Below are 16,242 nucleotides of genomic sequence, written 5' to 3'. Positions count from 1 at the left end.
TTTTGGGTGAAAGCATTTGGGTACAAAAGATTTGGGTATGAAATCATGCTATATGCAAGTGTGGCCTCACCTGACTACTGTGTACAGTTTTGAGTGCTACAATATAAGAAGGATAAAAAACTATTAAAGAGTGTCCAAAAGAGGGCAATAAAAGACTCAATGACCATTATGGATCCCTTTCAACTTGGGTTATTCTGTGATCCTATGATTGTAAGTGTTTAGGGTTTTTTTGCCACTTTGGATTTTTAAACACTTGCCTGAGATTCAGTATAAATTTTTATTCTTCCTAGGCAAAATCTTGAATAATAACTTAGACTCCCATTCATTTGGCCAGTACTCAATTCCTGAGGATTATCAACATTCATGTTTGCTCCTGTATCCTGCTTAAAGTTGTATTTTCCCCAGTGGGACTAGCGTATCCCTGCTCCCCTTTGATTAGTGCAGCCTTCACCACAGATTGGTGGAAAGAGAAGAAAAAAGCTGAAATATACACCACAGGCAAAAATTTGCTATTTTTTACTGATTCAGATTTAGAAATTGTTATCTTGTTTCCCAATAATGACTGGTCTTCATTTTAACGTCCTCTCATTGGAGCCTTTACTGACTGAAAGTTAATCTTGCATTTCAACGATTTCCCCATCATGAAAATGCGTCCCTGACTCAACTTGCAGTACGTCCTGCCCCTATGCACTTGCAGTTGTGTCCTCCAATTGTTATGGTCCCTGTTCTTCGGCATTGATTATCACCTGTGAATGCCAGGCCAGCAGAATACTTTGGGCATGATTACAGCTTATTTTGGGCTTACTTGTTCTGCTTGTCAGAGAACTGCAAAAGTTTTGGCAACTCACTAGAAAAGGATCTTCTAAAATAATGATCTAATCACACCACAATATGTTCTTTCAGTCTATAAGGATACAGTTAATAAGTATTTAAGGAATAAAATTCAATATTTGCTTTTAGGGTAAAGAATGTTTCCAGCTGGATGCCAAGTAAATATCATTTTTCCACAGTACAAGCCTAACACAAGACACCTTTGATATTTTTGTGCTGCAGATACTTGATCAGCTCCTATAGCTGTTGGGAATGCGACAGTGGAAAACAGGTGGGAAGGCATTATCAGTAGGACAAAAGAGGTTTCTCTCCTTTATTTCCAGTGCAAAAAGGGGCAGAAAGAATGCCCTGGAGGAATATAGTCTAAAATGTGTTATTCATTATCTCAGCTGGTATTTCTGAATCCTTGGCGTAGCTTCCAGTCTAACTCTGCTGAGACCTTTCTCACCATCAGCAAGTCCACCTCTGCCTGACATAACACAGAAATGGCTATTATCCTTTCTTTTTTTTTTTTTACTGAAAAAGTAAAGGTGATTTATTTCAAGAAAAAAATAAACCAAGATCATACTAGTTGCAAACAGGAAACATCCCTTACATTACTTTTCAGTACTATTTCCAACAAGTTTCAAATTCATCTTAAAATTATAAGAACACAACTGCAAATCTTTTCTTTCTCTTTTGATATATTTACATCTAGGAACATCATTGTCTTAGAATAAAAATCCTGGGGGACTGTTACTACTGTGTGTCTGGGCTCCCAGAACCTCGCCAGGACCATGCACACTGCTGCGTTGAAATGGGGCTCAGCATGATCAAAACTATCAGGTAATATGATTTTTTTCTTCTTTTTTCATTGGTACTGACAATGTCTTGTACTTCGTATCTAAGAATGTTATTACTAGACAATTAGTTCTTTTGGTGGTTCAGAGATCTCAGGGTTATCACTGTGAAAAGAACAGGACTTTTTGAATCCATACAAGGCACCATATGTGCGGAAACAGATACTAAATGCTACGTTGTCTATAAGCTAGTTTCCAAGGTAAGGTGTTGACACCAGTGTCTATTTAGTGTTTTAATTTTTTTTTTATTGTATTAAAAGGATTACAGCAAACAATTTAGTCTGCTCATCCTCAACCTCCTCTTAAAAATGGCAACAGTATAAATTGAGAACTGTTAAGATCTGTGAAACTTATTGCTCTCAAAGCACACAGCTACTGTGTTACATGGTCTGCAGCAGCCAGTCCAATCATTTACCATGACATCTCCAAAACAGGTTTTCTCAGTCTTTTTTATCCAATTTATCAATTTTTCTGACATTCCCTTTTCCAAATCCTTCTTCTGTTGCTGTATTCCCTAAAACAGTGTTTCCTATCCTGAACATTCTCCTCTTCTCATGGACGTTTTGCCATGCAATACCTTTGTCTGCTTCTCTTCCAGACCGCTTTCCTCCTTTAATCTGAGTGTGTTTCATTATGTACATTAGAAAGTTAGGGTGTACTGCAGCTACTTTACTGAGATCTTAATAGAGAAAGAATTTGGCAAAGATTAATAAATGGAAACTGTAACTGAGTAATGATTATGCAACAATGATCTCTAAGGTTGGATTCAAATATCACAGAATAAATGTTGCACAAAGTAATCAATATTTTGCTTCTGGAATCCCCACAGTGAAAGTGAAACATGAATTAGAGAAAAAAACATTGATGAAAAAAAGTGTTGTTAAAAATATTTAGAGATGTATATTAAATCAGTTGCATTTGTTTGGTAATACCATCCACAATGAACCCATTGTAAGTCATTTTTCTTTTCTTAGTTTCTCTGAATTTCCTTATATATGTGGAAGTCTCTAAAATGCTGGTGTCCTGTTATGAGGCAGGTCTCAAAGACTGTACTCCAACAGAAATAGTACTGTAGTTTTCATATCTTAAATAATATATGCACCCTACAGGAGCTGTGAAACCAAAGCCTAGTAGGACTTTGGTCATCCCAGGCTAATTCAGTTCAGATTGTCTTCACTTTTTTTGATAATGATAGTATTTCTGGCCATCCGATAAGGTTTTCCCATGGGTTTTCCGTTCAGATTACAGAAGTGGTATCTTACTTATCTTAATGTGCAGCCATATAGTAAACAGGGAGGACGAATCCTGCTATGGTATATTACAAATACTTCAGTCTGTCAAACTCAGTCAATACATCTGAGAGAACTTAGAATTACCAACGGTCCATTAATTAGAACTGAAATTGATAGAACTCGCTCAGTTAAAATGAAAAAACTTATTTGAAAAACTGAGTTTCTGTTATATTGATCTGTGCATATTTGATCTATGACCTGTTAAAAATGACATTTTTATGATTGTAATGTATTTAATCTTTATCTGAAGTTTTTATGAAACAAATATTTGGTATGTTAAAAATAGTCGGAAATGACCCAAGATATAAGAAACTATCTTTCAGATTTTCACAATTATATTCAAATTGTATAGATGGATTCACAGCCTTCTTGCAAGGCAGAGAAAGTTTACAGGAAACATCTAAACATTTAAAGAGTACTGATAAAGACGACATGAACCATGGTTTCTTCTCCATCTTGCAGAGCTCTGTGTTAGTTCTTAAATCTCAACTATGTTTTAGTTCAAGCACTTAGCCTAGCTTAAGAACTTGATATTAAAACACCAGAAACAAAACAACCCACCACCACCCCCTCAAAAAAATTACATTTATGCTATGATATCCCAGCTAAATTGGGATTTAGGCACTTAAATGGAGAAAAATCCATGTAGTTCTAGATCTTTTGATTCTTCTAGCAGTAAATTCTTTGCACAATTAATATAGAAGGTATCTTTAAGGTAGGCAGACCAGATTTTCTTCTGTAGATCCTCCAAGATCTTATTCTCTCCATTGACACTATGTAGTTCGTTGAACCATAGAATCACTAATGTTGGAAAAGACCTCCAAGATCATTTGGTCCAACCATCACCCTACTACCAATGTCACCCACTAAACCATGTCCCTAAGTACAATGTCCAACCTTTCCTTGAACACCCCAGGGACGGTGACTCCACCAACTCCCTAGGACACCTGTTCCAATGCCTAGTTGATGATGTCACAAGGATCAGTACCTCACTTTAGGTGAGGCAGTGCCCAAAAGTCCACCATCTCATGATACCACCACAGAATTTTCCTTCTAGTCTTCTTGATGATTACACTGTCAGCAGAAATTAAACAAGACTGTAAAATCATTAATTACACAAACTGTAAAACAAATCTGCTTGGACAGGTTGACTCATAAGGGACTTCTAGGTGTTTTAATATGACTCATATCCATACAGTTAAAGTGTTTATTCATTGTTAATTGAGGCTCTTCAACTTGATCTTGAGGATGCTAAATTTGAGTCCTAAGGGCTTTAAATTTGAGTTTTGCTGCTCCACTTCTCTCTTTGCAAATGCTCAGGGCTCATCCAAATAATCTAAGACACGGCTTTCTCTGTAATGTTTTATGCATCACTGTTTCTTGTTACAAAGCTTATACAAGAAAAGCCTTTCTTGATATTTCAAATGTCATGTTCAAATGTCTCTTAACCATTGAGCTCAATTGAAATATTACTTTAATCCATGGGAATGTTCCACAAAATCTGATTTTTAATCTAAAGCAAGGAAGCTTTGCCCCATCACATTTGTTCATGACCAAGAATCCTAACTCTGTCTGTCTTGCAAGCCTCAACCTTCTGGAAAATGTCCTAGGCTTCAATTGAAAGGGCAAATGAAAATAAAAAGAACAAGCTCTTCATCTTTATGAAGATTCATTTATGTCCATTTATTCAGATGGTTCTCACATCTTTTTACATGCTGTGCAAATCTTCCTGCATTTAAATGTATTTTATTAATGCCTGTCTATTGTGACAGTTTGTAAAAATAAGATAGTAGAGGAATGTTTAGTCATCAGATGATAATGTTTCATTTTCACAGCTATCACCCAAGCTAAATGGATGTCAGAGATAACACTGAGGGGAACTAAATCTGTAATTGCTCTTATCTATTAAAAATAGTCAGTCATTTTATCTTTATCTTTATTGATATATGAGAAGGGGAAGATCTGTAAGAAGAAAGCAGTCATCAGCATTTTCATTGCCTGTTAGTGAAGTTTAAAAACTTTGTTGGAATGCCAGATGGATGGGATTATGGATGGAATATGTGATAAAATTCAAGATAGGAATATCTACTTGCTCACAGTCAATTATGGAGCACAACTTTAAGACTTAACAGTAAAATGAGGTTAGATTTGTTGAAACAATCTCTTCCTCAAATATATTAAAGTGGATGTATAATAGATAAGAGAAAGAGAACATAAAAGTAATTCTAAAATGAGATAATTTCTAAATATCACATTATGCTCCAGTCAGAGATTAGTATGCTTGTTCATTACAATTTTCTGTTCTTTCAGTTGAGCTGTTAAAAGAGGAATTATATTGTAAAGCACAATGAGAGGCCAAGGGAAGTTCAGCAGAAAAGTGAGGTAAAGGAGAAGGTGGGGAAACAGGAAAGGAATAGAAAAAACGTTGTTGAGACAACTGAAGGAAATAACTATAAAGAAGAGGAGAGCATACTTCCAAAGTGGAAATTATAGATGATAGTATGTTAATGTCAAGACTGAGATGATAATATTGAATCTTGGTGTTATGTATTCATTTTAAAGAGCTTGTTAAGCATTTTTATAAGGGTGCAGGAAAAAAGCCATGCAAATAATTTGTGAAGCAGAAGTACCTTTAAAATAAGAGAATTACGCAGTCTGTTATAGATCTGTTTAGATTAAATTATTATTAATAATAATATTAAATAATAATAATAGGAATAAGTTATTTGCTAGGGGTTCATTAATATGGGCAGAAAACACTGGATCTAAAGATTGGCAACAATATTATTGAAAGAAGTGGTGGTTTTTCTGTCCCTCGGTGTTTTCAGATCAAAACTTTGTTTTTTCTAAAAGAAATACTTCCATTAGACACAAGCTACTGGAACATAAAAGAACAAATGCAAGTGGGTAAAATGTACTGTTCTGTGTCACACAGTATATCAGGATGGACAACTGTACCTTCTGTTCTTCAGTTTGGGACACAGTGGCAGTGTAGGTGACAAGAACTGCTTCCAGGTTAAAGACTGTTTTCTTCACCACCATCTTCTCAAATGTCTTTATTACTAGAATCCCAAGACTGTGTATGGAGTCCTCAAGGACTCATTCACATAGTATAATGATGGAAATCCAACTATAATATCCACATAATGGCGGAAAATCAAGCAAATCTTTTTGCTGGTATATTTATTTGGTAAGTCAAGGAGTTGCGAGTGGTTTCTCCTCTTGGATTATTTCCCACTAAATTACCAGTTGAAAGAGCAATTATTATGACAGAAAAAATAGTCCCTGCATGCAATGTAGATTAAACTCCAGAAACCATCTATAATAAATTGAGAAGTTGTTAACATTAATATAAATTCATGAGAAAAATAAATAAATAAATAAATAAAAGAGAAACTATTTTAGGTGATCTCAGTGATTGACCTGCTAGGTTTTCAGCTTTTTACACACACACACACACAAAAAAAAGCAGCTTTTAACTTCATCTGTTGGGTATTAAAATAAATCATAAAGTGATTAATGGGGGCTAAATAAGTTACTTATGCAACGAAGAAGCCAGGAACTGCTTTCATAATCCATGACTTATTATGTAATTAATCCATTAACGTATTCCTTACACTGATTCTTTCTTGTATAATATACAAGGTTCAACCTATGTTGGAGCTAGCCCTGATTCACAGAAAACAGAACAATGTTTCTCAAAACCAAAAACTATTGTACACCTTCATTTCTGTATGGTGGTGGAAAGAGGCTTTGCAAGATATTCACAAGTTCTCTGTTCACAAGTTCAGTGCATTTCAGACACAAATCACATCATCACTTTCATGTGTCCATTTCCACCACTGACAATGAACGAACAGAGCATCAGGACAGTATATCTTTCCCTGCTTTTGCTATTGGGTGGCTATATTAATCAAACTGTGTCATGACCAATAGGCTTGTATACTTCCGAGTCCCCTTTTCTTTGAATGTGCTACTAAATACAATCAAAGCTATATTGGCAAGTTATCATAGGAGTGTATATATTTATACAGCTGTTATCACATAATTTTCAAATGACAAAGCAAATTTCTAATAATATTTATAGTCCCTCATTTTTCTTTCCTGCCTCTCAGAGAAGGCAGACATAAAAAAGAGGAATACGGCAGTAGTTTAACTCTGTCCGTGTTGCTATAGTATCAGTCTGAGCTCAGAGCAAGTCATTTACATTCATGATAAGTCTGACGATATGAACCTTCTTCAGATAACAGTTGTTACTGGCACTGGAATCCAGCCCTAATTCCAAGGTAGACCCACCCTTTTAAACTGTCTTCATGGGATAATATCTGCCTTAAATTGTAAATTCAGTGCTTGGAAAGTCCATCTGAAAAGTGTTATATCCTGTGAGTCATAATACCTTAGCTGTATTCTTTGAACCTTTAGTTTAGTGCACCCTGTTACCTAGCTTTTTTAATGTCTGGTTTGCAAGGATGACACAGCTCTAAGAATCACACCAAAGAGAGCACTCGCCTCAGTTCACCTACTACTGTCTCATGTCAGTACCAAAAAGCATATGAGTTCTTTTAGGAAAATGCCACAAATCTGTTAGGTCCAACCAAAAATTTTTCTATGTGATTGAACCCTAGGATCAGAGGACAGTTCAGTTTAGAGAGGACTACAGGAGACTGATTGCTAGTCCCACTTTCTGCTCAAAGCAGGGTCACCTATAACCCTTGTTTAGTTTAGAAAGCACAGTCTTCCTATTCCTGTTAAAAGTGCATTAAGACAGCAGAGGCTATGTCTTGACAGATATCACACACTAACTCCTGAACCCGCAGGAGAGCTAGTCAGCCAGGAAGAAAACATGCTGGGGCTGTTTTAGATATCTCAGTTGGTAGACAGAGCCTTGCACAGTTACACTGATTAGCACAGATGTGGATGGTGTGTCACTGTCTGAACCTGCAAGGCATGAGTTCCAGGACATTCCGTTTTCTGGCAGCGTCAGAAAAGGTTGAAAAGCAGATCTGTGACTTTTTGCTTACCTTCTATATGCAAATAGGAGAGCCTCAGATTAGAAGCACAAATAAATAAATAAATAAAAATAAAAATCCATCAATGGATGCTGATCAGACGGAAATGCCAAGATCTAATTAAAATCAATTAATTTTTCATCCTCAGCTTGACTGAAATGAGATATGGCATGAATAGCATCAGTCAAAATTTCAGTGTCCTGAATAAGATATCTCATAGCTTGTGAGGTTGCTTTGTAGAGTACCAATAATTCAGCTTCATGTATGGGCCTTTTGAAAATATTTGCAGAAAACCTTTAAAACAGTTGAAGCAAATACTTTTTTTTTTCTTTTTTTTTAATCAGAAACTTAATTTATATTTGAATAAATTTAAGAGTCAGAAGAACTAGAGGATGTGGAACATGAATATATGCAAAGAGAAAAACACTTATTTCGATATCTATTATGCAGTATTATGTATGAGAAGTTTTTTTCTTTCTTCTGAATAAATGAGAACTAGCTCTACTGAGTAAGATAACCCAACTTTTGTAGTCTCAAAACTTTAATTGCTTTTGTCCTATAGCAGTGTATAAACAAGACTCTACAAAGTAAGTGACAGTCTGGCTGTTAGGGAGTTGGATTTGGCTATGGAGACAACTCAGGTGAAGTCCCCTTCTTTATGTAATTCAGAAATGCTTCAACACACATTAAAAATAAATAAATAAATAAATAAATAAATAAATAAGTGGCTTTTTACATACTAATCAATCACCTCACCTTTCAACCACAACTATTTCTTCTTTATTCAGGTTAAAACCTTACAACAAAAGTTTGCAGAAATATAACGTCTCCACAAATGTTCTCAACAGCTCTGTTCTTGTTCTTGCAAATAGCAAAGCAACAGAAGCAGGACCAAACCTCCATCATGGTTTGATTCATGTTCTGGACAGTCTGTTTAAATATATCTCTGACTGCCTGTGGCTCAATTCAATCAGGTCCCTTTATGCAATTAGTTTCCTACCTATCAAAGTAAGAGCATATTGCTGTGAACGGCAAGTAAGAGAAGGACGTGACGATAGGGCCCTGCAGGTGCACCAACACCAGAGCAGACAGAAACACACAACAGCCCTCAGTCAAAGGATGCAGGCAGGTGGCCAAATCCCCACTGACCACAGGTGAAGAGCTGAGATCAAATATCACCTCGGCAGCACACATGGAAAAGTTTCTGGGAAGCTGTGAAAGACAACAGATGAGATAAGAGGGGATAGGGCCTCACATAGACAGTGTCATGCAGGAGGCAGCATGGACAGCAGAGCTACGTGAAGCTTTGAACAAATGCAAAAGTCCTATGTGGCTGATTGAAGTTTTCTCAGGATATCATTGCATTTATTATGAAAAAAAGGAAATGTTAAAATCCAGCAACTATTAGTGAACATTCAGGAAACAGAGGGATGTATTACTCAGTTGCACCATTGTTTATACCAGGTCTCTCTAATGAGATGTGTGCATTAATTCCCATACAATGTACAGATATAGGGATATAATTTACAGTATTTAAAATAAATGACATTATTTACTAATAATTAAGTACTATCATATTTAAAATTTAACAGTCTAAAAGAGAGTATATATATGTAGAGAGAGAGTATACATATATACCCACACTATTAGCCTATTTTAATAAACTTGAGGTCCTCTTATTGTGTGCATTTTCAATTTAAAATCTTTTTGCTCAATTACTTCTCTGAATCCAATTAGCTTATTGTTTCAAGATAAAGAAATCAGACATAAAATAAGAAATAATTATTTTGGCCTGAACCAAAAAAAAAGGCAGACTGGGGAAACTATTGTGTGGGGAATTGTGTGATAATACCTCTGACAGTTATGAGTGTTAGTTTAGATGTTTTTGTAGTATATCTATAAAAATTCTCCACAACACATTAAAAATTGCAGTGTTCTTAATTCTCTTAATTGTTCTCATAATACTTAAGGCACTTCTTCAACGTGGAAGATTTGTTTTCAAGTCCTGTCTTCCAGAGTTAGGTGATTATGTGTCAAATTTTCATATTTCAAGCCTTCTTGATTGCAAAACAAAGAAATTTGTAGATGAAAACTATACACACACACTATCTAAACATGGATAAATTCCCTCCCAAAGCTTCTTCTTTCTATTAGCTTGTAATTAACTTTGTGTAAATCTGTTTCTTTAAATACCTGAAATATGTTAGCTTCCTGATATGATGAAAAGGTCTTCTCTAGTACACAAATAACTGCACTGGGACACCATATGCATGCTTTTCTCCAAGGTTTTGGATTATGCAGGAAAGGGAAATAAAGATTAATTGTTTATTTTCAATTCCTCACATTTTTTGTGACTGATTTCTCTCCATTTTGAAACTGTTATTTCATTATTTGTTTCAGACACTGAATTGGTCCCCCTGTTGCAATAACAAAAGGCCAAGTATTGAATTCAGTAAGCAATTTTCTCCTCTAGAGAGGGTCTGTCAAGGTCATGACTGAGGCAGCTGAAGCAATGGTAGTTAGCTCCAGAGTTATGAAACAGAGCTTTTTATTCTTTATCTTCTCTGTTGTGTGATCTTGCTGCCCTTCTTTTGACTTCAGTGACTGGGACTCTTTACAGAGAAATAGCTGTCTTGTTTGTAGACCAACAGCTACACGCTTTTCCGAACCTGAGCAAGCTATTCAAATATTAATGAACACTAGCTCTAACCGTATTTTCTGTGCAAATAATTGTTGTCACTCAGGTAGGACTGGAAAATCTTTCTATTTGTCACCCCAATGGATCAATCATCTTAGTTGTGAGTTTCTTATGGTGATATGCTGGACTATCCCAACACAGACTTGGAAGAAGCAGTCCTAGGTTTAAGATACTTTTAAAGTGACTGTAGCTGTCAATATGTGTTTTCTTGTATCAGAAAAGGAAGATATTGTTTTAAAACAATGAAATTCCCCTTATAGTCCACAGATATATTAATTGAAAACAGTGTTGGGACAAAGTCCCTCTTCTGAAGCTGTTGACAAATATGTTTCTGTGTTTTTATTTTTGAGCAGTGAAATGGTCTTTACCATCACATTGAATGGAAACAACTTATTTTCCAATCATATCATTATCATAACAAAGCAAATAATATTCTGGCCAAATCTACTGCAAATAATTCACCTTTGGACAAAGGGTAACTCTAGAAAGTTTTAGTCCGAAAAAAAATAAATAAATCACTCAAATTTTGAAGATTATTCAAAAATAGAATAGAATATAAAAGTATATACAAATTTGATTATAGTAGGTTTTTTTCATGTTGTTGATTGCTCTTTTATAATTCTGAGCTAATGGACTCAATGAGTTCAACAAATCCTTTCATTCAGACATGTTTTTCTCTCCCTATCTTTCCCTTTCTGTCTGATAGGAGTAATATGTGTGCCACTGAACCATGCATACAATTAAGCACTTAATGATAATCCGGCTTTTATAGTCATTTTATCACTACCTGTACTTTCCTACCTAGAAAAATAGCTCTTCATTTTGCAGACTAAGTGGTTGTTTATACCAAATTGATATTGTATTTTACATTGTATTCTTTTCTAAAAGATATGAAAAATGTGGCATATACTTTCATGAGTCTGGTTTTTGTTTGTTTGTTTGTTTTTGTTTTGTTTAACAGATATGTTAGGTCAAGAACGAAGCATGACATTGACATGAGAATAGGGATACATTCAGGATCAGTTCTGTGTGGAGTGCTGGGCCTGCGAAAATGGCAGTTTGATGTCTGGTCATGGGATGTGGATATTGCAAACAAACTTGAGTCTGGTGGAATTCCTGGGTAAGGCAACATGTATTTCCCACAGTCAGAAAACATTGTCAACACTGTACACTATTCACATTTCCAACAGATTAAGTGTCTTTCCATTATTCCATCAACTATGACTTCTTGGGTTTCTTTGTTTTTTTTTTTTTTATTATTTTATTTTATTTCTATTTTGTGATTGGCAAGGATTTGTGAAGCAGAAACAATGTAGAAATGGTCCACTTGCAGGAGTTTTGGCAAAGACAAAAATATTTTTTTTTTCCTTTTTCAGCTAAGATTTCATGAAGATGGTCAATGGTTGTATTCAGATGATCTGGTACACACGGATAGCTCAAATTTCCCAGTTAGGTGTTGACCATTCCTGAGTTTCTCCAAGCTTCATTCTGCTGCTGTGAGGCACAGTAATGTAATTTACTTTATTTCATAATGCACAAAGTATGGGAAGAGTTATGTCTTCATAGGTTGATATGGCTAATAGCAAGGAGTTATGGATAGCAGGCTCATAAAATCATATATTATTTTCAATAAATCAAATATATTATTTTCAATAAATCAATACCCCAAATTGGAAGGGACCCACAAGGATCACTGAGTCTAACCCCTGGCTCCACACAGGACCCCCAAAAAATCAGAGCATGTGTCTGAGAGTGTTGTCCAAATGCTCCTTGAACCCTGTCAGGCTCGGTGCTGTGATCGCTGCCCTGGGGAGCCTGTCCCAGTGTCTGACCATCCTCTCAGTAAAGAGCCTTTTCCTAATACCCAGCCTCACCCTCCCGTGTTGCAACTGCATGCCATTCTTCAAGTCCTATGGAACTCTTCTAAGTAATTTAATGCTTTGGTAGATGTTTTAAGGTATTTATGCACAGCTATTTATGTATGTGAAAATACAAAGCTCTCCATCCACCTGCTTAGTTTTTCATCTGGGGTGGCTAATTCACCTGGAGGATAAAATATTATTTTTGCCTGACATGAACTGTATCTCACTGCAGTTTGGAAATTGCAGAGTCTAAGTTTGAAGCAATAGTAGTGGTTGTGGGAATCCTCTATGCACTTTCAGTTCCCTCTTCCATTGATGAAACATAAAGATCCCATACAATGATGCAACTTTTGGCAACAGAAATGTGGGCTTCATCCACTGTTCCCCATAGTAGACCACTAGGCTAATACGTATTATTAGAAGCAGCGGAAAATGATACTATTCATGCTCTGAAAACAAGTTCTATGCTCTGCATATGTCACCAGTGTATAATACTACAGAAAAAAAAAAAAAAAGAAAAAAAAAAAACTTTCCCTGATGCTTATCCCATGAGAGCTCCAGATGACTAAGAAAGGTCATAAGCTGCTTTGTTAACATGAGCAAAACAATTATCTACCTTTCATCATCCATGCCAGCAAAAAGTGTAGTTTATTGCTGTTAATTCATACAAGTAATACAGCTATTAATGAATAACCCAGAGAATGCACCACCTTGCTGGTGTCAATAAAATGCCCAACTAAGTTGCAGTCTATTGGAGCAAAGTAATTTCCACTCTTGCACATGCGTTTGCTAACAGAACAAAACCTGTACGTGACAGCAGTTCACTAAGTCTCTCAAAGCAATGATTTACATCAGACTGAAGTCTGACTTCCTGGTGCACAGAGTAGATTTCCTAGAGCAGTTAAGGTCACTTCAGCCTCTCCTTACTTCTCCCCCTATAAGATTGTACAATGTTATTTAAGAAACATTCTTCTGCCAGGTTCCCATCTTCTAATTTTCTTCTCGTGGTACATCTAGGTATTAATCTTTTGTATTGAATTGTCATAAAACTTAGCTAATAATTAATTTTCCAGGATGCATCATTGACAGGTATTATTTAAAGCTTTAGGCCTGGTATGTTTTCAACAGTAGGATAGATGATACTTTTTGGCTTCAGTGCTCAGTTTCACAATTTGCTGTATTTGTGAATATGAATATGAAATTAGAGGATATTATACATTTTATTTTATTTATTTTATTTTATTTTATTTTATTTTATTTTATTTTATTATTTTATTTTATTTTATTTATTTTTTTATTTTGTTTTCTTTTCTTTTCTTTTGTTTTATTTTTAAGTTGTAGAAAATGTAAAACCCAAAGTATTTTTAATCTACCAACTCTTTATTAGTATTTGGTCCACTTAAGGGTATTACATCAATAGCCAGTTCCATACTCTAGTTAAAGCTGTTATCATTTCCATTATAAAATCCATATTTCAGGACTTTATAATACAATCTTCTGAAATTATATTAGGTTCAAACTCACTACAAAGATAGTCACCCTGGCAACTAATGTATCATTTTCTTTTTCACCCCTCCCCCCCCCCCCCTTTTTTTTTAATTAGTAGTTTACTTCAATTGATTTAGCCTATTGTAAGAGATAGGAAATGCATTATCTTTCTGATATATAATCTGTTTTTAAAGTCCAGGGCAAAATTTACTTGTATTTGAGAAAGAGTATTCTTTTTCTTTTTTTTTCCTTTTTTTTCTTTTTCTCTTTTTTTCTGTTGGTTTTACTGAGATTTGATTACAAGTGTACTAACCTCTGTGAACATCATAACAGCATGACTTCAGATAGTGAAAGTTGTACAGGACCTATATTGACTTCAGTGAGAAGCTGAAACAAGTTAAAAAACGGCTGAGCTACAATTTTTTGATCTTTTAATTATAGACTGGTGTTTAATATTCCACATAGACCCAGTTCGTGCCAGGTTCTGATACTCCTGGGTTTTTCACTATGATTAAAGACAATCAGCAATTGATTCTTCTGGCAATACCTGCACCTTATACAGGTGTTTACAATCCTTTCAATCCAGTAATATTTTGTTCTTATAGTTGTATAGAGGCATTCTTTTTAGTTCCAGAAAAATAGTTCCCAGGGGATGTACTAGGACCATTTCCTTCAGTCAAGCCAACCAATTTGCAGTGCCTGATAAAAATGCCTCAGCACATGCCATCAAGAAATGATGAATTTTAGCTAACTCTGAATTTTAGAAATCTGTCTGCAAGCCTGACTTTCAAAAAGTGCTATGAATCCAAAGTTTAAAAAATGAGACAGTTTTAAAGTAAAGAGACAGTACATTTATTTTTCAGTTAGCTAAATATCTAATGACTATCTCCTCATGTTGCATTTATGATGTTGTTTTGTAAAGTAATGCGTGGCTAACCATGCAATACAATATAATATAATAACTGTGAAAATCATGTGTTTCAGAGGTGTCTTCAATTTATCCAACATATAGGTGGCTGAAGATTTCTTAAAACTAGAAATAAGAAACTTTTTTTTTTTTTAATTTACCTTATTTCTGTCCTTCTCAAGTAATCATAACTATGATGAAGAAAATCAACACCAAACACCTCCTGGTTTCGTTTCAAGACATCCAAAGATCTATTACACTTTTGCAAAATTTCAGCTGTTCATATGTCATCTCTTGGATTCATTAGATGCACTTTTGCAAAAGCTTTTAACTCACCACTTAGTCTTACCAGAAATTATCACCCCACCTGTCTAGTACATGATCAGTTTGCATAATTATTCCCTAATTCACTTCAGATACAATCAGACTGTTAATTTAAATAGTCTAAGCTACCTCAGCTAACTGGAGAAAATTAAAGCACTTTCACACAAGCTGCTCTAATACATAACATTTATTTTCCTCTGACCATCTACACGAAGTGGTAATTTTGATTCATTCTGACTAACATTTCACTCAGGAAGATCTCTCATTAAACTATTACTGTGAACAAAGGCATCAGATATTAATATCAAATTGTTTTTCCTGTGACAAGATTTTGTGCATTCATGAGATCATATTGATGAGAATGTGCTTTGACAGTATTTATCCCCAAATCATCATGTTTGTTGAATACATTATTTCATTTTCTTTATAGAAATCACCATAAACAACTCTAACACTTTTATTTATCTATCATATAAAAATGGTCCAGAGTCCATAAAACTCCTTGCTACCTATTTATACTAGAGCACAATCAGTATTTGCTACTACTTATTTCACTTATACAGGAGAATCCACATCTCCAAGGCCACTCTGGACTGCCTCAATGGGGATTATAAAGTTGAAGAAGGGCATGGCAAAGAACGCAATGAATTCTTGAGAAAACATAACATTGAGACGTATTTAATTAAACAGCCTGAGGAGAGTCTGTTGACTTTGCCTGAAGATATTGTGAAAGAGGCTGTCAGCTCCTCCGACAGGAGAAACAGTGGGGCAACATTTACCGAAGGATCATGGAGCCCTGAACTTCCATTTGATAACATAGTGGGAAAACAGAACGTAAGTCAAACTTCCTTTAGTATCATTGAGTATGAATGCATGCTTGAGTGCATTTAAATAATGGAAGCCTCAGAGAAAACAAATTCATCTTTAACCTTTTCTCTAACATATACTGTAAGAGCAGATAATTAAACAAATTGTTTCAGGGCAGAAACATG

At 35.2% G+C, this 16,242-nt stretch overlaps 1 protein-coding gene across 2 annotated transcripts in view; it reads left to right on the top strand.

Moving 5' to 3' along the window:
• Window positions 1–16,242, top strand: part of ADCY8 (adenylate cyclase 8) — a 127,904-nt gene that overhangs the window by 61,306 nt on the left and 50,356 nt on the right. For both annotated transcript variants that reach the window (XM_080580712.1, XM_080580711.1), the window contains exons 5-7: window positions 1,529–1,656; window positions 11,631–11,789; window positions 15,814–16,084. In XM_080580712.1, the coding sequence (XP_080436838.1) occupies window positions 1,529–1,656; window positions 11,631–11,789; window positions 15,814–16,084 (558 nt within the window). The remainder of the gene's footprint in view (window positions 1–1,528; window positions 1,657–11,630; window positions 11,790–15,813; window positions 16,085–16,242) is intronic.

This window comes from Anser brachyrhynchus, assembly GCF_964034855.1.
Source record: "Anser brachyrhynchus genome assembly, chromosome: 2".
NCBI lineage: Eukaryota > Metazoa > Chordata > Aves > Anseriformes > Anatidae > Anser > Anser brachyrhynchus.
This window is presented reverse-complemented; position numbering and strand designations above follow the sequence as displayed.